The sequence below is a fragment of the Balaenoptera borealis genome (assembly GCF_965194805.1).
Source record: "Balaenoptera borealis genome assembly, chromosome: X".
NCBI lineage: Eukaryota > Metazoa > Chordata > Mammalia > Artiodactyla > Balaenopteridae > Balaenoptera > Balaenoptera borealis.
The window spans coordinates 41996822-42020313 of NC_138881.1; the positions used below are offsets into that span (position 1 = coordinate 41996822).

Below are 23492 nucleotides of genomic sequence, written 5' to 3' on the forward strand. Positions count from 1 at the left end.
TCGGTGCTCTTCCCAAACATTTCAAGAACTTCCAGCCTCAAGGCTTTGCCCCTGATGTTCCCTTTGTCTGATGCTTTCCCCTCATGTTACACATGGTTTGCTTCCTCACTTTTCACAGGCTACCTCCTCAGAGAGTCATTCCCTGACTACTTCACATGGGGTATCAGGGGAGGTCTCTCTGAGGTGAGGCAAACAATAAATCAGAAGGAAAAGATCTGATGGAAGAGCGTTCTTAACTATTGCAAGGGCAGTAGTCTCCTTGCTATGTTCCCAGTGCCCTGCACTTAGTAGGCATTCAATAAATCTTTTTCAAATGAGCAAATTTGGAGGATTTGAGGACAGGATATGTGATACAGAATTTGGGATAAGGTGATAAAGGCATTTTGTGTTAAATACCTTTGCTGTAACATCACCTTCTCAGGGAGGCCTTCCTTGACCATACTATCTAAAAATGCAACCTGTCCCCAACGGATTTCCCTTTACCTTGTTCTATTTTTCTCCACAGCATTTAGCAGTTATCACATATATACGACATATTTACATATATATTTAATTGTATATTCACATATGAATATAGACTATACACAATGTATTTAATATGACATTTATTATATACAGATGTAACTTTTTTTTTTTTTTAGCCACAGCACATGGCTTGTGGGATCTTAGTTCCCCGACCAGGGATTGAACCCTGGCCCTTGTCAGTGAAAGCGTGGAGTCCTAACCACTGGACCGCCAGGGAATTCCCTACAGATGTAAATTATTTACATATTGACACTGGCTATCATGTTATGCAAACTATGTAGTATTAACATGTACATTTTATTAGACACAATTTATATTATATTCACATGTATCTAATATAATTTTTATTTATTTGTTACATTTATGGTCTTGTCTCTCGCTAGTCTGTCAGCTCCATGAGGGCAAGGAAGAATCCCTAGCACCTGGCCCACAGCTTGAGCTCCAAAATGTCAAATGAATGAACTCCTTTGGCCACCTGAGCCTCAGCTTTCCCCTCTGTAGGATGGGTGTGCCTTTCCATCTGGAGGCACCCCCATGTTCCGATCCCTTTTCCTACACCTCCCCCTCGCCCCAGAGGGCTGCTCCCGGAACTCCACAGCCCAGGTTTACATTTTCCCATACCCTGGGCGTTCATGCCCACCACGTGCACTAGGCGCCGGCCCGACCGGACTACCACCCCCAGCATGCCTCGCGCGTTTGGGAAGTGCCACAACCCATAGGGGTATCTGGGTCTGACAAGGGCCTTGATGGCGCAGGAGCAAGGGGGCGAGCCCCTCTAGCTAAGCATCTGTGGTACGTCCCAAACAGGGGGCCCTCCAAGGCCCCGCGCTTCCGAGCTCCGCGGAAACTCTGGCTCTTCTTGTACGACGGAGGTGGTTTGCTCTTCCGTTGCCCCGTGGCTTCGGCTCATCTCCAGCAGGAAGGAGAGGCTTCCGCCCGGCACAGGGGGTGAGCTGGAGCACGGTACCCCCAACCCCCTGGACAGCATTTGAGGGAGGGGGCTCAATTTGGGGGATCCCCGAATGGGCATATTTAGAGGCTCTGAGCCCGGTGTGGCATTTAGAGGTGGCTGTTTTTGAGGGGACCCTTAGCAAGTGGCATTTAGGGACTCCGGGGTGGGACTTGGGAGTCTGTTTTAAGGAGCGTCCCTCGGAGGCAGGGTTTATACCCCTTGGAGACCCCTTGGAGACAGGGTTTAGGGGGATGTTTGGGGAGACCCTTAGGGTTCGTGTATGAATACTCTGTCCACGAGGCAGGATTTGGTGTGCTTCCCCAGGGTAAAAGCAAAGTTTGAGGTTCCAGAACACAAGGCGGAATTTTGGAATTCAGGAAAGGTCCTGGTGACGGTGGGAACGTTTGGGACCGACGTGGCATGTGGACGTATCGAATGGCCTTTGTGACCTCTGGTTCTATTATGATGTCTCACCGCGCTTGGGTATAAAAGGCGGAGAGACTAGACACATCTGGGCCCACAAGTTGTTTTAGGAAGGATGTGGGAGTAACACATCCTAGGTTCTAGGTTCTTCCTGAGGGGACAGTGTGCCACGGGGCCTTCATAGACCATGGATTTATTCGTCATTCGTGAGGAGGTGGGCTGTTGTGGAAGACCATTTTTGCCTTTTTGTAAGTGTCAGCGTATGAATTATTCACGAGGGGGTGGATCAGCGTGCTGAGGGGGTGTGCTGAAAGGGGCGTTCTGCAGTCTGCCGGGCAAATTAGATCTCATTTATTAAGCGTAAAGGTGAGTAGCACCCCGAGTTTTCTGTGGCTTTTCTAGGGGCGTTGTGCATAATTCATGAGGAGCGTAGCTTTTACGGCTTCATCTGCATGATCCGCTGTTAGCTTTCCCTTAGAGGTTTCAGGATTTAAATTTTGCGTCTCAGCGAAGGGACGAGGCCTCGCTCATTGTTCATTCCTTACGGCCCAGTAATCCCAGATTATCAGCAAAGGCTCTAGATTCAAGTCCCATCGATCCTTGCCAGCTGTGTGATCTTTGGCAGATTTTTCTGTGAGCCTGAAAAAATGAGTAAGAGCATAATGATGATCAGATTAGTTTACACTCATTTAGCACTTTATTAGCCCGTTTAATATTCACAACAATTATAGGTGGTAGATTATTATCGTCCCATTTTATAGATGAGGAAACTGGGACACCGGGAGACTAAGTAATTTGCCTAAGGTTACTCAGTCAGTGAGTCTGAGTCTACAGTCCAGAGTCTGTAGTCTTAATCAAATGTCATAATGTCTGTCTCCCATCCACCCAATTCAATGGTACTACTACTACTGTTAGTCATATAGCACCGCGTGCCAGGCACTGTTCTGAGACCTTTCTACATATTTATTCATTTAAACTTCATCACAAGGTAGGTTACTATTGTTCTCATTTTATGGGTGGGGAAACAGTGGCCCAGAGAAGTGAAGTGTCTGGTCCCAAGTCACACAGCTAGCCATCAGTGGATGGAAATGATTTTTGTGAGGGTTTAAGAACTCTCTAAGGAGGTCACCTTTGAGCTGAGACCTGAACGACAAGAAGGAACCGATTTCCTGCTCTGCATTCCTGAGACCAGTGGCGCAGTGCATGGAAAGGACACACCACAGGAACCACCACATAGTGGGCGATCAGTTAATGTGATCTATTATTATTATTTGACAGAATCGTACTGGGTGCTTATCGTGTGCCTGGGGCTTTGGTATACAGTCGTATCTCTGGTGACCTGGTAGTCTGTCCTACCTATTTAATGGACATTGGTGGCCTTAGCACTCTGTTTTCCAGTGTAATTCTGGAAGGGTGTTTCAAGGCACTATTTTTTAGATAATGTCCGAAGTTGGGGGTTTCTCTAGTGGCTGGGTACACCCTCACCCATAAGTAATTTTATATTAATATAAAATATATTTACAAATCACCTTTAAATTAATATATAATACTTAAAAAGTTTAACAGTGCCCTGTGCCAGCACTGCTCTGAGCTCATTCCATAGTTCATATTCTCTGGTTTTCACAGTGACACATTTTGCCTTTACGATGTAGATGGGTTCTACTACTATCCCCATTTTACAGTTGTAGAAACTGAGGCACCTGCCAACAGTATGTGGTAAACCTGGATTTGGTTGGACCAAGGCAGCCCTGGTTCACGTGCAGTTAGTTAAGGGTGGGGACGAGGCAGCTGCACTTCCCTTGGGTTTCCCCTGTGTTTCTGCAGCACCTTTCATTATTCATGAACGGGAAGGGGTGACCAAGTTGCCTCGCCTGGAGTACCATAATCCCTACTTGCTGGAGAGGGCTGTCTTGAGTGTATCTGTCCATGCATCTCATGCATAATTCATGAGTAACTGGGTGGGACCTTTCTTGACCTCTCTGAGTTTCCAGGTTGGGCTGCTGCAGCATCACCATTCATTATTCATGAGCTGGGGGAGTGTGTTTTCCCTGTGTTAGCCCTATTTCCCTGCTTACTGGGTATTAGATGCAGTAATGGGCGGACCTGTCTCTTTTGTTCTTGCCCACCGGGCCTCATGCATTACTCATGATAAGATGTGGCCTCGGTCTCCTTGGCTTCCAGGCTGCTGCAAGGTCATTCATTATTCATGAGCATTGGGGTGTGGCTTCCATGTTTTAACATTGGCTTTCTGGTTGCAGGGTGTTAGTCAACCAGCCACCTGGCCTCGTGCATAATTCACGGTCAGGAAGTGTGGACTTGATGTCCTTTCTTGGTTTCCATGGTAGCCTGGCTGTAACAATGTATTCATTATTCACCTTCCATGGGCGTGCCCTCTATGTCGTTTTACCTGTTTTCCTAGTTACTGCCACAGTAGCCACCAGGTGGAGCTATTCGCCTTCGAAGGAGTCACAGACAGGCAGGGCCCGTCATGTATGATTCATGAACGGGCGCGGCCTGCCTGCATCCGGGTTTCTGGGGGTGGGGCCCAAGGTTTTGTTCCGGCCCTGGGCTCAGCAGCAGCCATCTTGTGTCAGCGGCGGCTGAGGGGAAGGAGGTGGCAGGGACGAGCACAGCCACTACGGCCTGGGGAGGAGAAGGCGGCGACGGCGATCCTAGGCGGCCCAGGCGGCAGGGAGGAGGAGGAGGAGAAGGAGGAGGGTGGCGGCCGGGCTTGGCTTCGGCTCCTAGAGGAGTTGGCGGCGGCGCGACCCGGGGAACCGGCATTGGTAACAAACGGCCTTTCTAAGCGCCGGGGCAGGGGCTTCGGGAAGCATTGGAGGGTCTTGGGCCGGCGCAGGGCCAAGCTGACGTTGGCGCGGGCGGTGATGACTCGGACGCAGAGATCGTTGGAGAGAAGGGGGGGGGTAGATCTTGGGGCGGGGCCGACATTTCCCATCCGGGACCAGCCCAGTCCCTCGGGCTCCAAAATCTGACCTTAGGGTCAGACCCCCAGAATCTGCTTTTAGAGACTCAGGCCAGCATTCCTAGTCAGTGACCTGATCCCATCCTGAGCCTTGCATCGCAGATCGGAACTTCCCCCAATCAGCGATAGAGACTTACGGGATCGACATTCCTGGTCAAAGCTTCCTACCAGTGTATGTCATTAAAGACCTTCCCCAGAATCTCTCTTCATTCACTCCTAGTTCCTCAGTATTTGCCGTCGCAGCTTTCAAGAGGGGCCAGACCTCAGGGAGGGTCCATTTGGCTTCATTTTAAGTCTTTTCTAGCATCTTCCTTCAGAACCTGCCCCCCCACACACACACACACACACACACACACACACACACACACACACACACACACACACACACTCTCTCTCTCTCTCTCTCTCTCTCTCTCTCTCTCTCTCTCTCTCTCTCTCTCTCTCTCTCTCTGCCCTCAGAGCTTTCAAGGGGTCTAGACCCTGTGAAAGGCCATTTGCGCTTGGCCTCCATGTCAGAGAGCACTCCCCCACATCTCAGAGGTCTCCCAACCCACCTTGGCCCAGCATCTTCCTTCCAAAACCCCTCCGGGCCAGCATTTCTATTCAGAGGTTTCCACTTAGCGCTCACCTTTAAAGACTCCTTTAATTCCTAGAATCTGCCCTTAGAGACTTCCTTTACTTTAAGAGAATGCACCCTTTTTTATGGTCCCGGTATTCTCTTCAGAGAGTACCTCTTGCAGGCCTCAGCATCTCCCCCATCAGACACTCATAACCCCCAGTATCTTCCCTCAGAGCCTCCCAGGGGACCAGACACCAGGGAGGAACTGTTTGGACATATAATCCTCCATCAGAGATCTCTCTGCCAACATCTGCCCTTGCAGACCCTGTTGGCTCCTAGCCCCTTCCATCAGAGTCTTGCCTCTCAAATCCCACCCTTCACTCAGCCTCTGCCTTCAAAAGCCAACCAGGGTTCCAGCTTCTCTCACAGATCCTTTAACCTCACATCAGGCCTAAGAATCTGCCCTCAGAGCCTTTCAGGATTCCAGCATCTTCAGTCAGGCTTTCAGCTTCGTAGGACCCCAACATCATTGTCAGTTGTCCCTTCCCACAACAGGTCCAATTCTCCATCAGAGTAGGAAACCCCTTTCTCTGCATCTACTCTCCGAGCCTCCATGGGGTCCCACATAATTGGTCATAGAAACCCAACCCCACCTGGGGACCTAGCCAGTATCTGCTTACTGAAGTTTTTAGGGCCAGAACTGTCTGGGCTCAGCCTCCCCTTTCCACTCCTCAGAGCAGCTGCAGTACCTAGCACGTACCAGTCAGAGATCAACACAAGACCTTTGTACTCCATTAGAAATCCCTCCACGACCCCACCCCGGGCCTCAGCATCCACCCTCATAGCCTCCTGGGACTCTGACAGAAATGTCAGAGACACCTTTTCCCTGCAAGTCCCAGTTATTTTTGGTCAAAGATTTCCCTCTGCCACCAGTGGAGACCCCCCAGGGCCCCAGCATCGTCCTGATGGAGAACACCCCCACCCCCAGACCCCAGCGTCTTCCCACAGCCTCCTTGGGCCCATTCCCTGTGCAGCCGCTGGGGCCTCTGGTGCAACTTCCTGGCCCTTTCCTAAAAGCTCCTTTTCCAAGGACCCAGATATGAGTCTTAACAACCTTGCCCAGCACCACCCCTCCTGCCCCCCAGGGCTTCTAACATCCCCTTTCCCATCTCCCTCTGAGCCTCCAAGGGCTCAGACAACCATCTCCTGACTCTTTTATATTCCCAGGGACTTCTCAGTTAATCCCTCTTTGGAGGCTTGACAGGCCCCAGCATCCTGTGCCCTAGCTTCTCTCCATCCTGATAACTTGACCCTGTGTCTACCCTCTCTCAAACCTGCTCCAGGACTCCTACCTCAAACCTTCTTCTCTGGTTTGGGTGGTAGACAATGCTCAGGCTTCAAAATCAGCAGATTGGAGACCTCAGGCAAGTTCTGAAACTCTCTAAGCCTCAGTTCAACTTTGCTGAACAATTGATAGTATATGTGTTCTAATTGGGGCCTGAGCATGTGTTGAAGAAAGGTTTCGAATTTATGCTGGGGGTGGAGGATCTTAGCTCCTCTCTGGGGTTTCTGCCCCAGACCCCTTCTGCTTGCCTTGAGACTGGCCTGTTCGAAATCTCTGCGATTGAAATCCACTCTCAGACCATCAACCAAAGCCTGCTTAGACCCTTGCTGCCAGCATTAGGGGTCCAGATGTCAAAGGTCCAGATAGCAGAGATCTCTCTGGTCCTGGATCATCTCTGATTTCGGAAGTGGGAAGATGGTGTGTCCCAAACAACCAAATCAGTGACAAGGCAAGGCGATAACTAAGTAGTGGAGGCCTCTGCAGGTGCCCAGGGAGGAGCTTATGTCCTTAAGTCGCTGAGTTCTGACCACAGACCTTGACTTTTTTAACCTCCCTAGCAGCCCCTTAAGGATATTTCCATTTGCCCCTGCTTTGGGGGAAAGAAAAAGGGGGGCTCAGAGGAAATGAGATACCTATCGCGCGTCAGGAAGTCAGTAAATGGAAAAATATGATTTGCCTTGGTCTCCCTACTAACTCACCAAGCCTCTTCTACCCAAGTTGGTTCTTAGCGTTCCCAGCAGTTCAGCTAAATGACTTGGACCTAGCCAGCCTCCTGCCTCCTGGGTCCCCCTCCCTCAACCCTCATCTCTTAGCCCTGTGGGCTGGGCCCTGAGCTGGGTCCTGACTCTGTTCCCCCAGGAGGCATTGGCAAGCAGTCCAGCACCAGCTGCATGACTCTGGGCAAGTGACTGGAGTTCTCTGAGCCTTTGTTTTCTTATTTGTGACATGGGTATAAGGTTATCTGGTTCATGGGCATTGTTAGGATTATACAAAGCCCTTTACTCTGAGATTGACAGGCAGTAAGCTCTTGGTAGATGGTAGGGAGCTCCTGTCATCTTGTTTAGTGCTAGCATGTGACAAGCGCCAAGATGGAATCTTAGGTACAGTGGGGGTACTTGGTATGATTGGGTGTCAGAAAAGGCTCAGAGGAGCATTGGGGGTGAGGGGGAGTGATTGGGGGCCCTGTCGTCTCCAGTGTCTGGATCCAGTCACCAACCCTCCCCCCCCAATTTCACTTCCACAGCAGCCTGCATTGTTCTGTCTCTGCGACCTAGTCCTCATGAGCTCAGGTTTTTCCATTTGTCTGGCAAGGACACTCGGCCCTGCCTTGCAGGGTCAGGACCATTGAGGGGATGAAACGCCATAACATCAGGAAGCAGCCTGGGCCTCAGGGTCAGCAGATCCCCAGGTGGTTCCAGCTTGGCCACTCTCTTTGTGGGAACCTCGGTCAAGTCACCAAACTTCGCTGAGTGAATTTCTTTTCCTCCAGTATGAGTTGTGAGTGTTACTGATAGTAGTCCAAACCCCACAGGGGTGCCCTGAGGACAGAGTGAGGCACAGATCGTAAAGTGATCTGTGTTTGACATTTGGCCCAGGGAGGACTCCTAATAAATATTCGTTTATCATTATTGTTGACCTGTTTAAGGGACTCCACACGCAGACAAGGCTTGGGAAGTGTGTGTTTTCTCTCTCCCTGCGACCTCTTTTATTGGCCCTGGGTGTTTTCCCCTCCCAGAGCTGGGGGTGGTGGGGAGCGGGTTGGACTTTGTGAAACTCTGCTCCGTGAGCCCCTCTGGGAACTGAGTTCTCGGCACAGTATCTCCTGCCGTCATGCCACCCTGATGGATGTCCAAGCCGCGTTTCCCTCTCGAACCCCTGTCACTGGGGTTAAGGAGGTTAAGGGAGAGGAGGAGGGCTGCTTGCTATTGCCTACCTGCTCTGTAACAGGCCCTCTGGTCTGTGGTATATCCCGTCACCTCAGCAGCTCCATGGATTAGGTAGGTGGTATTCTCACCCCTGTTTTACAGGCAAGGGAACCGAGCCCATAGGGGTTAAATGATGACTGTCAAGGAGTGGCAGGGTCTGACCTGAAGCTACATCCTTTCTCTGACTTCCCCACAAGTACATTCTTTTCACTCCTTTCCCCCCACAGGATTGGAGTCTCTCCCTCATTATGCTGGGCTGGGGAGAAAGGCGAATGGCCTAATGGTTAGCAGCATGGATTGCAAGCCAGACCACCTGGGTTCAGATCTTAGCTCTGACAGCTGTGTGACCCTGGGCAAGTCACCTCACCTCTCTGTACCTGTCTCCTTTTCTGTAAAATGGGGATATTAGCCCTTACGTCTTCCCTTTCCCCACAATTACCACTAACCAACAGGAACACCCACGTGCCCTAGGCTCACCTCTGATCTCCTTTTTTCCTTCCAGATGTCCGGCTCGCCGCTGTCCAAGAAACGTCGCGTGTCCGGGCCTGATCCAAAGCCGGGTTCTAACTGTTCCCCTGCCCACTCCGTGTTGTCCGAAGTGCCCTCGGTGCCAACCAACGTGAGTGTCTTCTTCCTGGAGACTGGCAGGCGGGGTGGTGGGTGGGAAAGTCTTCTGTATCGCTGTCCCATCTGTCCCTCCCCTCCTCCTGCATGTCTCCCTGAACCCGTTCTTCCCCTCCATCTCTAGGGAATGGCGAAGAACGGCAGTGAAGCAGACATAGATGAGGGACTTTACTCCCGGCAGCTGTAAGTGGGGCCGAGGTTGGACTGTGAGGTGGGAGGGGGCACTGAGTGGATAGGGTCAGAAGGGCCTGGCCCTGACCCGAGACGCCCCCTAACCTGGCAGGTATGTGTTGGGCCACGAGGCAATGAAGCGGCTCCAGACGTCCAGCGTACTGGTATCAGGCCTGCGGGGCCTGGGCGTGGAGATTGCTAAGAACATCATCCTTGGTGGGGTCAAGGCCGTCACTCTGCATGACCAGGGCACTGCCCAGTGGGCCGACCTCTCCTCCCAGGTACCTCTTCCCATCGCCCTTCTCTGCCGAGACCCCATCCCCCGGGCTACACAGCCAGTTCATTTCTTTCCTCATTCCCCTTTGCAGTTCTACCTGCGGGAGGAGGACATTGGGAAAAACCGGGCTGAGGTCTCCCAGCCCCACCTGGCTGAGCTCAACAGCTACGTGCCTGTCAGCGCCTATACTGGACCCCTCGTAGAGGACTTCCTCAGTGACTTCCAGGTACCTTGGGCCACCGCCCGACCTCCTGCCCAGTTCTCTCAGAGCCCATCTCTGGTTTATTCATTTGATCAATATTTAATGGGCTAGCCTGGGTGCCAGGTTTCATGCTGAGGCTGCAGCTAGGGGATGCGGGCAGGCTTTAGACGCTGGACCTGCCTCTTCAGGGGGAAGATATGAGCCAGCAGACAGGACAGCATAGTGCATAGACTGGAGCCAAACTGCCTTGGCACAAGTCTCTCATTGTACTAGTGTGACCTTGGGCAGGTCACTGAGTCTCCTGTGCCTGCCTTTTGTCTGTTTGTAGACACGGGAATGGTAGTAATGCCGACTTCATAAAGATTTTGTGAGGGCTAAGCACTTAGAATAGCAGCTGGTTTTTTGTTAAATAAAAACCCTGGGCTGGAAAGAGGAGCTGTGGGAGCTGAGATTGTGCCCTGGGGTGTCCCAGCAAGCCAGGACACTGCTGCCGAACCCTGATGTAGCTGTGGGAGCTCACCCTGATGGAATGGGTGGGCATTCAGGCAGAGAGCAAAGTCCCAAGGATCATGGCTGAGCAGGTGTTGTCTTGAGAATTGGGAGCAAGTGGGTGTGGTAGGAGTGAGCTCAGACTTTGGCTGAGGACGAAGTTTTACTTCTGTGTCTCGCAGGGCATGGCAGGGTTGTAGGCAGGCAGCAGTGGGTGTTGGCAAATGAAGGAGTCAGCTGTTGTCCAAACTCTGTCCTCCCAGCTGCCTCTTTACCTTGCCTGCCATAGTTTAGGGATTCACATTTCCCTTCACTGAGTTTCGCCTGGGCTGAATCTGATACATGGTAGATACTTTGTATTTGTGATAGAGAGCTGAACCAGCAAAGCCATAAGGACTCCCTGAGGCCTCGCACCAGCCTTCCTCCACCATCTCCCCCTTTCCCCTTTCCCCTGGTGCTGGGCCCTCGCCTGAGCTGCCACCTCTCCACAGGTGGTGGTCCTCACCAACACCCCCCTGGAGGACCAGCTGCGGGTGGGTGAGTTCTGTCACAGCCATGGCATCAAGCTGGTGGTGGCAGACACGCGGGGCCTGTTTGGGTGAGTGCCCCCACCCTTTTCCCCTGACCCCTGCCATGCCCAGGAAAAGACCCCCAACCTCTGACTGCCCTCAGCCCCCCTCAGCCCCTTGGGTTTTGGATATTGTGTCTTTACCTCACCCCATGTAGCATGAGTGCCATCTGATTCCCAGCAGTGATGGGCTGAACTTGCTCAGCAAGTACTTGCTGCATCTTGAGGGACACGTGGGGTCCCTGAGCGCATGGGACTCGAGCATCAGCCCTGTTGCTTCCCTCTACAGGCAGCTTTTCTGTGACTTTGGAGAGGAAATGATCCTCACAGATTCCAATGGGGAGCAGCCGCTCAGTGCTATGGTTTCTATGGTCACCAAGGTGAGGAGGGCAGCCTCAGGGGTCCTGGCAGGCAGATGGGCAGCAGGCTTTCCTGTCTGCTCCTGGTACCCTGGGCCTGCCTCTGAGGTACTCCTCCTTTAACCAGGACAACCCCGGTGTGGTTACCTGTCTGGATGAGGCCCGGCATGGCTTTGAGAGTGGCGACTTTGTCTCCTTTTCGGAAGTACAGGGCATGATTGAACTCAACGGAAGTCAGCCCATGGAAATCAAAGTCCTGGGTGAGCTAGGGCCATGGGGAATCAGGGGAGATAGGAGGTGTTTCCCTGGACTCTGCGTGAGGGGAGACACATCCTGGGTGTCTGAGATGAACCAGAGACAGAGTCCCCTGTGGTCCACCCAGAGCTGGGGACATGGGGGAGAAGTGCTGTCTCGTGTTTGAGCTGTTCCTAGAAGAGGCTCCTGGTATCTGCACTGAGGGGGAAAAGATCTCTGGTGTTTGAACAAAGCAGATCAGAGGATCCACTCGTGTCTGACTGGATTCGGACAGGGAGCAGAGACTGTCTTCTAGTGTAGACTTGGGGTCAGGGACACAGGGTCCCATGGGCTCTAAGCTGGGCTAGAGGGTAGATGGTTTGTGAAGTTGGAGTGGAATCGATTACTCCTGATGTCTGGGCTGGGTCAGGGATGGATTTTTCCTCATCTTGTGGGTGTTGTGGGTTTTAGGGAGGGTGGGTAGCCTGACAGTTTCCCTGCCTACCCTAGGTCCTTACACCTTTAGCATCTGTGACACCTCCAGCTTCTCTGATTATATCCGTGGAGGCATCGTCAGCCAGGTCAAAGTACCCAAGAAGATCAGCTTTGTGAGTGTGGGGAGTAGTGGGCTCTGGGGGTGGTGCCAGGCATTTCCAGGTTCTCCATTCTACTCTTCTGGTTCTGATGCTCTGCCCCCGACAGAAATCCTTGCTGGCCTCCCTGGCAGAGCCTGACTTCGTGATGACGGACTTCGCCAAGTTTTCCCGCCCCACCCAGCTGCACATTGGCTTCCAGGCCCTGCACCAGTTCTGTGCTCAGCATGGCCGGCCCCCTCGGCCCCGCAATGAGGTGGGTAGGTGGGTGAGCCAGCCAGGGCAGATGACCTTGGCATCGAAGGCCCACAGTGCCTCTCTACCTAGCCCCCCTCACCCCCCACAGTGGCCTCACAGGCACGCTCTTGGTTCCTTCTGCCTCACCAGGAGGATGCCACAGAGCTGGTGACCTTGGCCCAGGCTGTGAATGCTCAAGCCCTGCCAGCGGTGCAGCAGGACAGCCTGGATGAGGACCTCATTCGAAAGCTGGCATATGTGGCTGCTGGGGATCTGGCACCCATAAATGCCTTCATCGGGGGTCTAGCTGCCCAGGAGGTCATGAAGGTCAGCACAGATAGAGAAGGACAGGGTTGGGGTGGGCCAGACACCTCCCTGATTCCATCGCTTGTCCATCTGTGTCAGGCCCCAGTTAACCACTCACCACTTCCCCTGTCCTGCCCAATCCCCAGGCTTGCTCCGGGAAGTTTATGCCCGTCATGCAGTGGCTGTACTTTGATGCACTGGAGTGTCTCCCCGAGGACAAAGAGGCTCTCACGGAGGACAAGTGCCTCCCGGTATGTGAGTGGGGCCCTGGGGGAGATGTCATTGGGGGCATTTCTGGTGAGGCCTCTCTCTGACCCTTCTCCCTTTGCATTCCTCAGCGCCAGAACCGTTATGATGGGCAGGTAGCTGTATTTGGCTCATACCTGCAAGAGAAGTTGGGCAAGCAGAAGTACTTCCTGGTGAGTGATCCACTGGGACAGCCACTTTCTTCATCTCCTGTGGCCTCTGGCTACCTCTTACGGGGTCTCCTTCTGCCTCCTGAGGGCGGGTCTTTTGGTTCTTATATTTCTACCGCATGACTTTTGCCATTTTCTTTTATCTTGAGGGAAAGCCTGGTGTGTCCTTCTGTTTCCACCATCTTGTGCCTCCTCTCTCAGATGCCTGGGTTATTTCTCATAGCCCTGGCACTTGAGGATGTGGCACTAGACACACCTCTCCCCTCTCTTGCTGTCTTCAATGGGAGTGAGAGTGAGGAGTGATGAGTGACTTCACACTGACCTGCATCACCCTGACTAGCCTCTGTCTCTCTTCTTGGCTGTCTTCTAGGTGGGCGCAGGGGCCATTGGCTGTGAACTGCTCAAGAACTTTGCCATGATTGGGCTGGGCTGTGGGGAGGGAGGAGAAATTGTCGTCACAGACATGGACACCATTGAGAAGTCAAATCTGAACAGACAGTTTCTGTTCCGGCCCTGGGACGTCACGGTGAGAGCGGTGGGGGTAGGAGGTGGGACTTTGTCATCTTGTTTTCCTCTTTTGTTCTCATTCTTCTTGGAAAAGGGGCTTTACCACCTTTTTCTTTCCTTCAGCTTCTCTCTGTCACTCGTTCAACAAACATTGAGTACCCTTCCATCGAATCTACCGTTTTTTATCTCCTTTTTTTTTTTTTCTTTTTCCTTGACTTCTTATGAGTGCTGGTTGGGACAGTGTGTTGGGGGTCCCAAGTTCAATGATTCACTAGCCCCCTAGGACTCAGCAGTACTCAGCATGTAGTTGTACTCACAGTTAACGATTTCTTCCGGCAAAAGGATGCATAACAAAATCAGCAAAGGGAAGTGGCTCATGGGGCGAAGTCTGGGGGAGACCAGGCACAAGTTTCCAAGACTCCTCTCCCAGTGGAGTCGCACAGGACATGCGTAATTCCCCTAGTAGCGAGTTGCAACAACACGTGAAATGTTGCCAACCAGGGAAGCGCGTTAGAGACACAGTACCCAGGGTTTTTACTGTGGGCTGGTCACATAGGCACCCTCTGCTGGGAATGTCCCCAAATTCCAGACTCCCAGAAGGAGAGCAGGAGTTCAGCATAAACCACAGGGTTTGCATAAGCAGTCTAGGCACAGTGAGCAGCCCTTACCAGGTACTGAATGGCAAGAACCCTCCAGAAATCCAGGTTCCCAGACTCCAGCCGAGGGCCAACCTGGCCAGCAGGCCTCTTTCCTAGGAGAGCACTTGTGCTAGGTTCACTCTTCTCTGCACAGATAGAAGCTGGGTTATACGGTGATCTAGTTAGGAAGCCTTCTGTAGGGGACTGTCATTGTTGCCTGGCCAGGATCGATTCCCCTTTTGTTCATTTATTCACCAAGTAGTTATTGAGTAGGTTCTGTTCTAGGTACTTGCAGTACACCAAGGAAACGAAGATTTTAGTGGGCGGGGACAGACAGTAAACAGTAAGCACACAGTACAATAGCGAAGTTTATAGTTAACGTCCATAAGTGCTGTGCAGAGGGAACAACAAAAACAAGATGAAGGAAGTGGGCAGGCCAGGGAGATCGGTTTGCAGTTTTGATTACAGTGGTTAAGAAAGGGCTCATTTCTGCCGACTTGGAGGGCGTGAGGGAGTAGAGTCCCTTCTTCTGGGGAAGAGTGCTCCAGGCCAAGATCCTAAGGTGGGAGGGTAATACGAAATGAGCTAGAGGAAATGGGGGCCGACTCATTTTGCCTTCAGTGGAGGTGGGAGCCAAGGGAGGGTTTTCAGCAGAGGAGGGACGTGACCTGATTTGGACTTTGAAAGGATCCTCCTTGTCTATGTGCTAAGATTCTGTTTTGTTTGGGGGGAATGTTCCCCAGCCCTGGGTGCCGTTAACTGAAAGAACAATGGAAGTTGGGTAGGCAGAAGAACATATGGCTGGCCTATTGTCTCCAGCCTGTCTGTGCACTGCTTCCCTTTTCACTGAGCCCCTGCCATATCCTTCACAGCCCTAGCCATGTGGTACTGTCACGGACTGTCTCCTGCCAAACCAGGGAGCCTCCTGAACTCAGGGCTTGGTTCTTCCCAGCATTAAATAAGCCAGCCTTCAGGAGGACAGCTCTGTGGAGGTTCGCTGGTGCATGCATAAATAACTGAGTTCTGTTCCCCCATTCCTACCCTTGCCCCCCCCAGAAGTTAAAGTCTGACACAGCTGCTGCAGCTGTGCGCCAGATGAATCCGCACATCCGAGTGACAAGCCACCAGAACCGTGTAGGCCCTGACACCGAGCGCATCTATGATGACGATTTCTTCCAAAACTTGGATGGTGTGGCCAACGCCCTGGATAATGTGGATGCCCGTGAGTTTGGAGGCGGGTGAGGAGGTCAAGGGCCAAGTTGCGTGGGTACATGTGTGTGTGTGTGTGTGTGTGTGTGTGTCTCTTGGAGGTGCCTGTCTTCCCGTCTCCTGATGTTCATTTCCTGGCACTCACGTTTTGTCGTGACCCCCCCACCCCCCAGGCATGTACATGGACCGCCGCTGCGTGTACTACCGTAAGCCACTGCTGGAGTCAGGCACACTGGGCACCAAGGGCAATGTGCAGGTGGTGATCCCCTTCCTGACAGAATCATACAGCTCCAGCCAGGACCCGCCTGAAAAGTCCATCCCCATCTGCACACTGAAGAACTTCCCCAATGCCATCGAGCACACCCTGCAGGTGATCAGCGTGAGGGGAGAGGGCAGGGGGCAGGCACCCGGCCTCGCGGCCACTGGCCCCTGTGCTTTTTCTTTAAACCTTCCTCTCTTACTTTCTATCGTGCAACCTTGGTTTCTAGAATGATTCATTCTTTTTTTTTTTTTTAACTTTTGTTTTGAAAACTTTTCACCGTTTAGACAGATACAGAGAATAGTGTGGGGAACACTCAAATACTCTTAGATTTAACATTTGTTAACGTTTTGCCACATTCTCTTCTTAGATTCATGTGGCTTTTTCTTCTTTGGGTGAAGTATATCGTGGCCATCACAATGCTTCACTCTCTCTGCTTCTTCAAAGGGAGGTTATATTTGCACATAACAGGGTCTCAACCTCAGCACTGGTGACAGTTGGGGCCCGATATCTCTTTGTCATGGGGGCATCCTGAGCACTGTAGGATGTTTAGCAGAATCCCTGGCTTCTACCCACTAGATGCCAATAGCACCCCCTTCCATTTGTGGCAACTAAAAATGTCTTCAGACATTGCTGGATGTCCCCTGGGGGCAAAATCTCTCCCAGGTGAGAACTGCCCCCAGGTAAGAACTGCCGTGTCTAACCAAAACACCACCTTCATGCTGAACAAAGTTAATGGTTATTCTTACTGTCTCTCCTAGTTACTTGTTTGTCTCTAATACTCAGTCCATATACAGGTTTCCCCTGCTGTTGCTCAAAATGGGTTTAACAGCTGGTTTTCCAGGTTGATTTTGTTTGCGTGATGCATATACATACAGAATACAGAACAGTGCACGTATTATCTGGCTGAGTTTTTTACAAAGGGAACATATCTAGGTTGTCCAGCACCTAGGCCTACAGACCAGAACCTAAGGATAACCATTGTGTTATCAGATGATTCTTATTCCAGTCTTTGAGAGCAAACCATTCAGAATGTTTAGTAAAAGTATGAGGGGGTGGGAACAAAATAGGGAGGGGGGAAAAAACCAGTTCCCTCTATCACTTTCCCTTCTGCCCCTGCAGTTCCAGACTGGGTGTCTTTGTATTTGTGCACCCACCACAGACTCACTAGGGCATGAGTGACCTTGGACTTAGCCTCTCCATGCCTCTGATGAAATGGAGGTGACAGTAGTATATACTTCATGGGGTTGTAAAGCACTTAGCATTCACTATGTATCTGGTGCTGTTTTAAATAAACTTTAAATATATACATACTTGCAACCCGTGAGGTACATATTACTGTTACAGTATCTGTTTCGGAAAGGAGGGCACAGAGTTAAGTGTTACTGTGTGTCCCTGAAGTCGCAAAGCTAGATACTGCGTAGCAGAGCTGGTTTTGATCTCTAACATCTATATCCTCCAAACCCCCTCACCAATGACAGCACTTACTGTTCTAGGAGTTCTCAGAGGGCAGAGCCTCTGTCCAGTTTGCTGCTGAGTCCTCAGGGCCTGTATAGGATCGTAATTTTAAATATGTAATGTAATTTAAAAATACACATAATTGAATTGTTTCTTTTTTATTGAGGCATGACATACCTCACGTAAGGTACACAGAACTTAATTTTTTTCACGCATTCACTAGTGTAACCGCTGTCCAGATCAAGTTCATTGGTTTTTCAAATTGAGGTGCTGGGGGTGGTGGAGTGGGGAAGGTTGGGAACAGTGGTTGCGGGGCTTACCTTCTCCCAGAGCAGCTTTGTTCATCCTGTTTGATTTGTTCACTGATGGTCTTTCTAATGCCTCCAGAAGCCCATTTTGTCAACCATCGCCCCCTGTAATCTGTTTGTTCTGTCTGCAGTGGGCTAGAGACGAGTTTGAAGGCCTCTTCAAGCAGCCGGCAGAAAACGTCAACCAGTACCTCACGTAAGTAACCAAATGCCCCCTCACCCCACCCCCTGCCCTCCAGCCAGGGCATCCTGTCTGCTTTCCTCACCAGTGTGACACCCAGCACCAGGCACACTTCTCAATGAGTCAGTGACTGCTGGGGCCTCATTCCACTGGGGGTCAGGACTAGCTTTCCGTGGAGAAAGTAGGGTTGCCCTGGAGCCCACTCTTGGGGCCGCTGTGTAATCCTGCCCCTTTGACCCCTCCAATTCCTGATAGAGACCCCAAGTTTGTGGAGCGGACCCTGCGGCTGGCGGGCACCCAACCCCTGGAGGTGCTGGAGGCCGTGCAGCGCAGCCTGGTGCTGCAGCGGCCACAGACCTGGGCCGACTGTGTGGCCTGGGCCTGCCACCACTGGCACACCCAGTACTCTAACAACATCCGGCAGCTGCTGCACAACTTCCCTCCCGACCAGGTAACGCCCACTTGCCAGGTCCATTTGGCGGGATGCGTTTCCTAGAAACAGGAGCCTGCTGTGAGTTCTCCGTCCAGCTGTGGCAGATGCCCCAAGGCATGGGGGTCTCACACGAATGAGTAAACTTGACCTATTTTTGCTGTTCCCTTTCCTTTGAGCAAGAGACTTCATTTCTGTTTCCCTTACCTGTGGTGTGGGCTGACTCACCCACCTCCCAGGACTGTAAGGATCATAGTGGAGAAATTTTGGAGTTAAGAGCTCAGGAATCAGTGGGGGTTCAAATCCCAGCTCCATTTGCACTTGGGCAAGTCACATACCTTCTGTCTGTACTTCAGTTTCCTTATCAGTAGAGATAACAATAATCTACCTCATGAGGGTTTTTGTGAGGATTTATTGGTATTTATTAATATTAACTTAGTACAGTGCCTAGCAATTCATAAGAGTTTGTTAAATGGCTGTGTGGCTTGCACAGAGTGAGTGCCAGGAGTTTTTTTCAGTGAGGCGCCCCTGTTTCATTCAGCCTGGCATCAGCACTTCCATCTACAGGACCCTACAGTCTGGGTTGTTCATGATCGATTCTAGCCCCTTGCGCGTGCCCAGCCAGGAAGAGTGAGTCAGGGCACATCCAGGGCCAAGGTGAGAAGTTAGAATTGTTAGAGAGGCCTCCAATCTCAGGTCCTGCTCCTCAAAATTCTCTCTACTTCCTTAGCTCACAAGCTCGGGAGCTCCATTCTGGTCTGGGCCCAAACGCTGTCCACACCCGCTCACCTTTGATGTCAACAATGTAAGTCTCCTCCTTGGGGCCTCCTAGGGTCAGGTGGAGGGTGCGTGGGTGGGAAGGAGGCCGAGACTCCCCAGGCGAGGGTGGACGTGCTCACCCTTCTGGGCCCTGCCTTCTCCCAGCCTCTGCATCTGGACTACGTGATGGCTGCTGCCAACCTGTTTGCCCAGACCTACGGGCTGACAGGCTCTCAGGACCGAGCTGCCGTGGCAACAGTTCTACAGTCTGTGCAGGTCCCCGAGTTTACCCCCAAGTCCGGCGTCAAGATCCATGTCTCTGACCAGGAGCTACAGAGCGCCAATGCCTCTGTTGGTGAGGATGTTTGGCCAGTCGGCCAGGAGTCACCACCCCAACTTGTCCCCTGCCCAGTCCAGCCTTCTCTGCCCCTGGCACTGCTCTGCAACCCCTGGCCTAAGGCTTCCCCACACCTTCCTTTGAGCCTCCCTTGCTCTGAAATGAGGGTTGGTTGGGTTAAATTCTATCCCTCCTGCCTCCTCCTCCCCACTCTCTGGCCCTCAGGAGAACTAGCTGTTTGTTTCTCTTGCTCTGTGTGTGTTTCCCTTGGAAAGAACAACTTTTCTCTGTTTCTTCTTGATCTGTTTATCTGGAGGGTGTGATTTCCACCAGTGGTCTCGCTCCCTTGGTATCTGCCCCATCTTCCCACCGCCATGTTCCTCTGTGTGCATCTTTGCCATGGTATTGCTCTCCACAGTTTTCCTCATCTCCCTCTCCATATCTCCGCCCCAGTTCCCCACCTCTCTCCATCTCTTTCCCCCAGCTCATGCTGTATATCAGGGGTAAAGGGCCAAACAGTGACTCTTCTAGGCTTGCAGGCCATATAGTGTCTGCAGTTATCACCTCTGCAATTGAAGCACAAAAGCAGCCATACACAACATACAAATGAATGAATGTGGCTGTTTTTATTTTCTCCCATGTCCCCATCTTCCTCCCCAAATATATATCCGTCATGTTCCTCTCTGTGTATTTCCTCCATCTTGTTCCTCATATACATGCACACGTATGTATCTGTGTGTAATATGTATAAAATGTATATAAAACGTATGCAAGGTGTATGTAAAATGTATATAAACATTGTGTGTGTGTGTATATATATATATATATATATATATATACACACACACACACACACACACACATACACATACACAGAGTATATAGGGTATATATAAGTTGTATCTATCATGTGTATAAAATTTTTTCTCACCTATCTCATCCTCTGTATATGCCCCTATTCTCCACTCTTCATATATTCTGTCCCCCAATATCTTAACCTCTATATCCACATCTGCATATTTCTCCCAACTTCCCCTCTATATATCTTCCCCTGCCTTTTTCCCCTGTATCCTCTTATGTCTCCCCACTTCTCTCTGCATCATTCTTCCTGAGATCTACAGCTCTCCCATCCTGATCTGTCCATCCCTACTTTCTCCTAATGTCTTCATTTTCAGTTCCTTAGAGTCTCTAGAGATACCTGTCTCTTGATATACCTGCCCCCTGCCCCCTGCCCCCCGTCTTACTCAGGTTTGTACTCTGTTGTCCTGCTCTCTCTCTCCCCATTGCTCCTCCTCTCTCCCAGGATGTCTTTCCTTTTCAAATCCTTTATCTACCTAAACACCTTTTGCCCCACCTGGGCTTCTGTTTCTACCTCAGACCCTGGCCTGGGGTCTAAAGGGTTGACGGTGTCCCTCTCTCCCTGCAGATGACAGTCGTCTGGAGGAGCTCAAGGCCACACTGCCCAGTCCAGAAAAGCTCCCTGGGTTCAAGATGTACCCCATTGACTTCGAGAAGGTGCTGGGTGGGGGCCCTGGGCAGGCAGTGGGGATGGGCTAAGCACAGATGGGCTGGACAGAACAGGTTCTGGGGATCTAGAGGCAGCCCCAGGCCTTTGTGGGATTGGATCACAGGCCTGCCACGTGGCCCTGAACGAGTAGATGTTCCCAGCCATGCCTTTGTGATCTGAGAGCCCAGCAGGTAATTGCAGTGGACGATACTTGTGTCCCCGGAGGCCAGGAATCCTCTTCCTCCTCTGATCCTCTCCTTATTGTCTCCCCACCCTCCTCCCTTAACCTCTCACTCATAAAAGGATGATGACAGCAACTTCCATATGGATTTCATTGTGGCTGCATCCAACCTCCGGGCGGAGAACTATGACATTCCCCCTTCAGACCGGCACAAGGTGAGGGAAATCTAGACTTGACGTTTCACCCCCTCCCAGGCTGCAGTTGCCCACATTCTATCCCTTCTGTAGAATATGAGCTTCTTCTACCCTTAACTTCCTTCCTTGATCCTTTCCTTCCTTACAGAGCAAGCTGATTGCAGGAAAGATCATCCCAGCCATTGCCACGACCACAGCAGCCGTGGTTGGCCTTGTGTGTCTAGAGCTGTACAAGGTGGTGCAGGGGCACCAACAGCTTGACTCCTATAAGAATGGTTTCCTCAATTTGGCCCTGCCTTTCTTTGGCTTCTCTGAACCCCTGGCAGCACCCCATCATCAGGTGAGGGCCTGCATCAGGGGAAGTGGATTTGTGGGTGGGTGTTTCTCTGTAGAGCTGGCTCTAGTTTGCTTCATAGCCTGTCACCAGGAGAGGGTTTCTGTCAGTGTGTACCTGTTCCTTTTGTGTATCCCCTTGTTCATTTATTCACTCATCATATTTTTTTTTTTTTTAGTATTTTCTATGTGCTACGTACCGGTCTGATTCTGCTTGTGGAAGCCCTCAGAAAAGATATTTGAATATTAGATTATGATTAATAACTGCACAATAGTAGCACCCAAAATTTATTGGGTGCTTAGTATGCTAAGTGCTTTTGCTTGCTTCTTCATTCACTCAGATATTTACTGAGCACCTACTGCGTGCTAGGTACTCTTACAGGTGCTAAGGTTATATTCTTGAAATAGAGTAACCCAATAAATGATTTTGGAACCCCAGAAAAAGAACAGGATAAGGAGAACTTGAGAGTACCAGGTGGTGAGGGGATGGGTTTGGGATTTTAGATGTGGGATAATCAGGAGTGGCCTTACAGAGAAGATGACATGTGAGTCCAGACTTGGAGGAGGTGAGGAGACAGGCCATGAAGGATTTGCCGGGAAGGCATTCCAGACAGAGGGGCCGGTCTCTGCGAGGGCACTGAGGTAGGAGTGTGCCTGGCATGTTTGAGGAAGAAGTCGTTAGAGCAGAGTGAGTGAGAGGATGAGGGGATAGGAAATGAGGAGAAGAGAATAGGATTCCAGTGACTTAAGACCTTATCTCCATTATCATAAGGGTTTCAGTCTTTACTCAAGGCAAGACAAAAGCCATGAGAAAGTTTTGGACAGAAGAGGCTTGTGATCTGACTTATAGCATGTCTGCATGAGTGGAGGGGGAGACTGATGGGGCTGCGCCCTCTGGTGGCCCCCATCCCATTGGCCTGCTCCTTGTTCCACAGTACTATAACCAAGAGTGGACGTTGTGGGATCGCTTTGAAGTACAGGGGCTGCAGTCTAATGGTGAGGAGATGACCCTCAAACAGTTCCTTGACTACTTCAAGGTGAGACCCCTTTCTCTCTCTCACCCCACTGGGGGCGGAGTGTGCAGGTGACTGGCTGGCCTGTCCACCCCCGTGACACTGCTGTCCTCCCCCTTCTCCTCCAGACAGAGCATAAGCTGGAGATCACCATGCTGTCCCAGGGCGTGTCTATGCTCTACTCCTTCTTCATGCCAGCCGCCAAGCTCAAGGAACGGTTGGATCAGCCGTGAGTTGGGTAGTGGGGAGCCTCAACTTGCAGCTGTCCCACTCCTGCTCACTGCCCTTCACCTCCTCTGCCCTCAGCTACCTGCCCCTCTTCACTTACTTTTTGCCTCCCTGACCCTCTGCTCCCCCGCCCCCAGGATGACAGAGATCGTAAGCCGTGTGTCGAAGCGAAAGCTGGGCCGCCATGTGCGGGCCCTGGTGCTTGAGCTGTGCTGCAACGACGAGAGCGGTGAGGACGTTGAGGTCCCCTATGTACGATACACCATCCGCTGACCCCTGTCCTCTCCTACAGACTGACCCCAGGCCCCCCTCTCCAGACCCCTTCCAGCACAGGGCTCCCATTTGGCCTCTGTCATTCCCTCCTCGTCCCTCTATCTGAACCCCTCTTGCTGAATCCTAATAAAGCGTTATAAACCCAGATGTGACATAGCTGCTGGTTCCAGGGAAAGAAGGGACTTCCTGGAGCTGTCTGGTTCAGATAGTAACCAGAAGGGCTCAGCCTCACCCCAGTTGCCAGCTTCCTGGGCAGAGAAAATGTGGGAACTGTCATGTCTTCCTCCTGCCCTTCCTGCTTAGGAAGAAATGGAGGCAGTAGTGAAGCTGTGGAGAGCAGGTACCTAGGTCCCTGTGACTTCACTGGAGGTGGGTTCAAATTCACTTTCTCCATCTCTAGCTCCTAACTCCCTGCCATATGGATTTTGAAAGGTAGTTAAGAGTAGTGTTTGAGCAAGTCCTTTAACTTCTCTAACCTTGTCCCCCCTC

The 23492-nt window shown here is 51.4% G+C and overlaps 1 protein-coding gene across 2 annotated transcripts; it reads left to right on the plus strand.

Moving 5' to 3' along the window:
- The first annotated feature begins 1238 nt into the window (after window positions 1-1238).
- Window positions 1239-23148, plus strand: UBA1 (ubiquitin like modifier activating enzyme 1). Of its 2 annotated transcripts, none has more exons than XM_082378066.1 (26): window positions 1239-1473; window positions 9215-9331; window positions 9461-9519; window positions 9620-9788; window positions 9876-10010; window positions 10967-11073; window positions 11333-11423; window positions 11530-11662; window positions 12147-12244; window positions 12339-12485; window positions 12617-12793; window positions 12919-13023; window positions 13111-13191; window positions 13559-13714; window positions 15390-15555; window positions 15716-15912; window positions 17699-17763; window positions 18004-18199; window positions 18909-18983; window positions 19103-19292; window positions 20701-20789; window positions 21085-21177; window positions 21305-21496; window positions 22425-22526; window positions 22631-22731; window positions 22868-23148. In XM_082378066.1, the coding sequence occupies exons 2-26, from the start codon at window positions 9215-9217 to the stop codon at window positions 23001-23003; spliced, it is 3177 nt and encodes a 1058-aa protein (XP_082234192.1). In that variant the 5' UTR covers window positions 1239-1473; the 3' UTR covers window positions 23004-23148. The 2 variants fall into 2 exon arrangements, with proteins under 2 accessions (XP_082234192.1, XP_082234191.1); XM_082378065.1 differs by lacking the exon at window positions 1239-1473 and adding an exon at window positions 4461-4686.
- The last annotated feature ends 344 nt before the right edge of the window (window positions 23149-23492 follow it).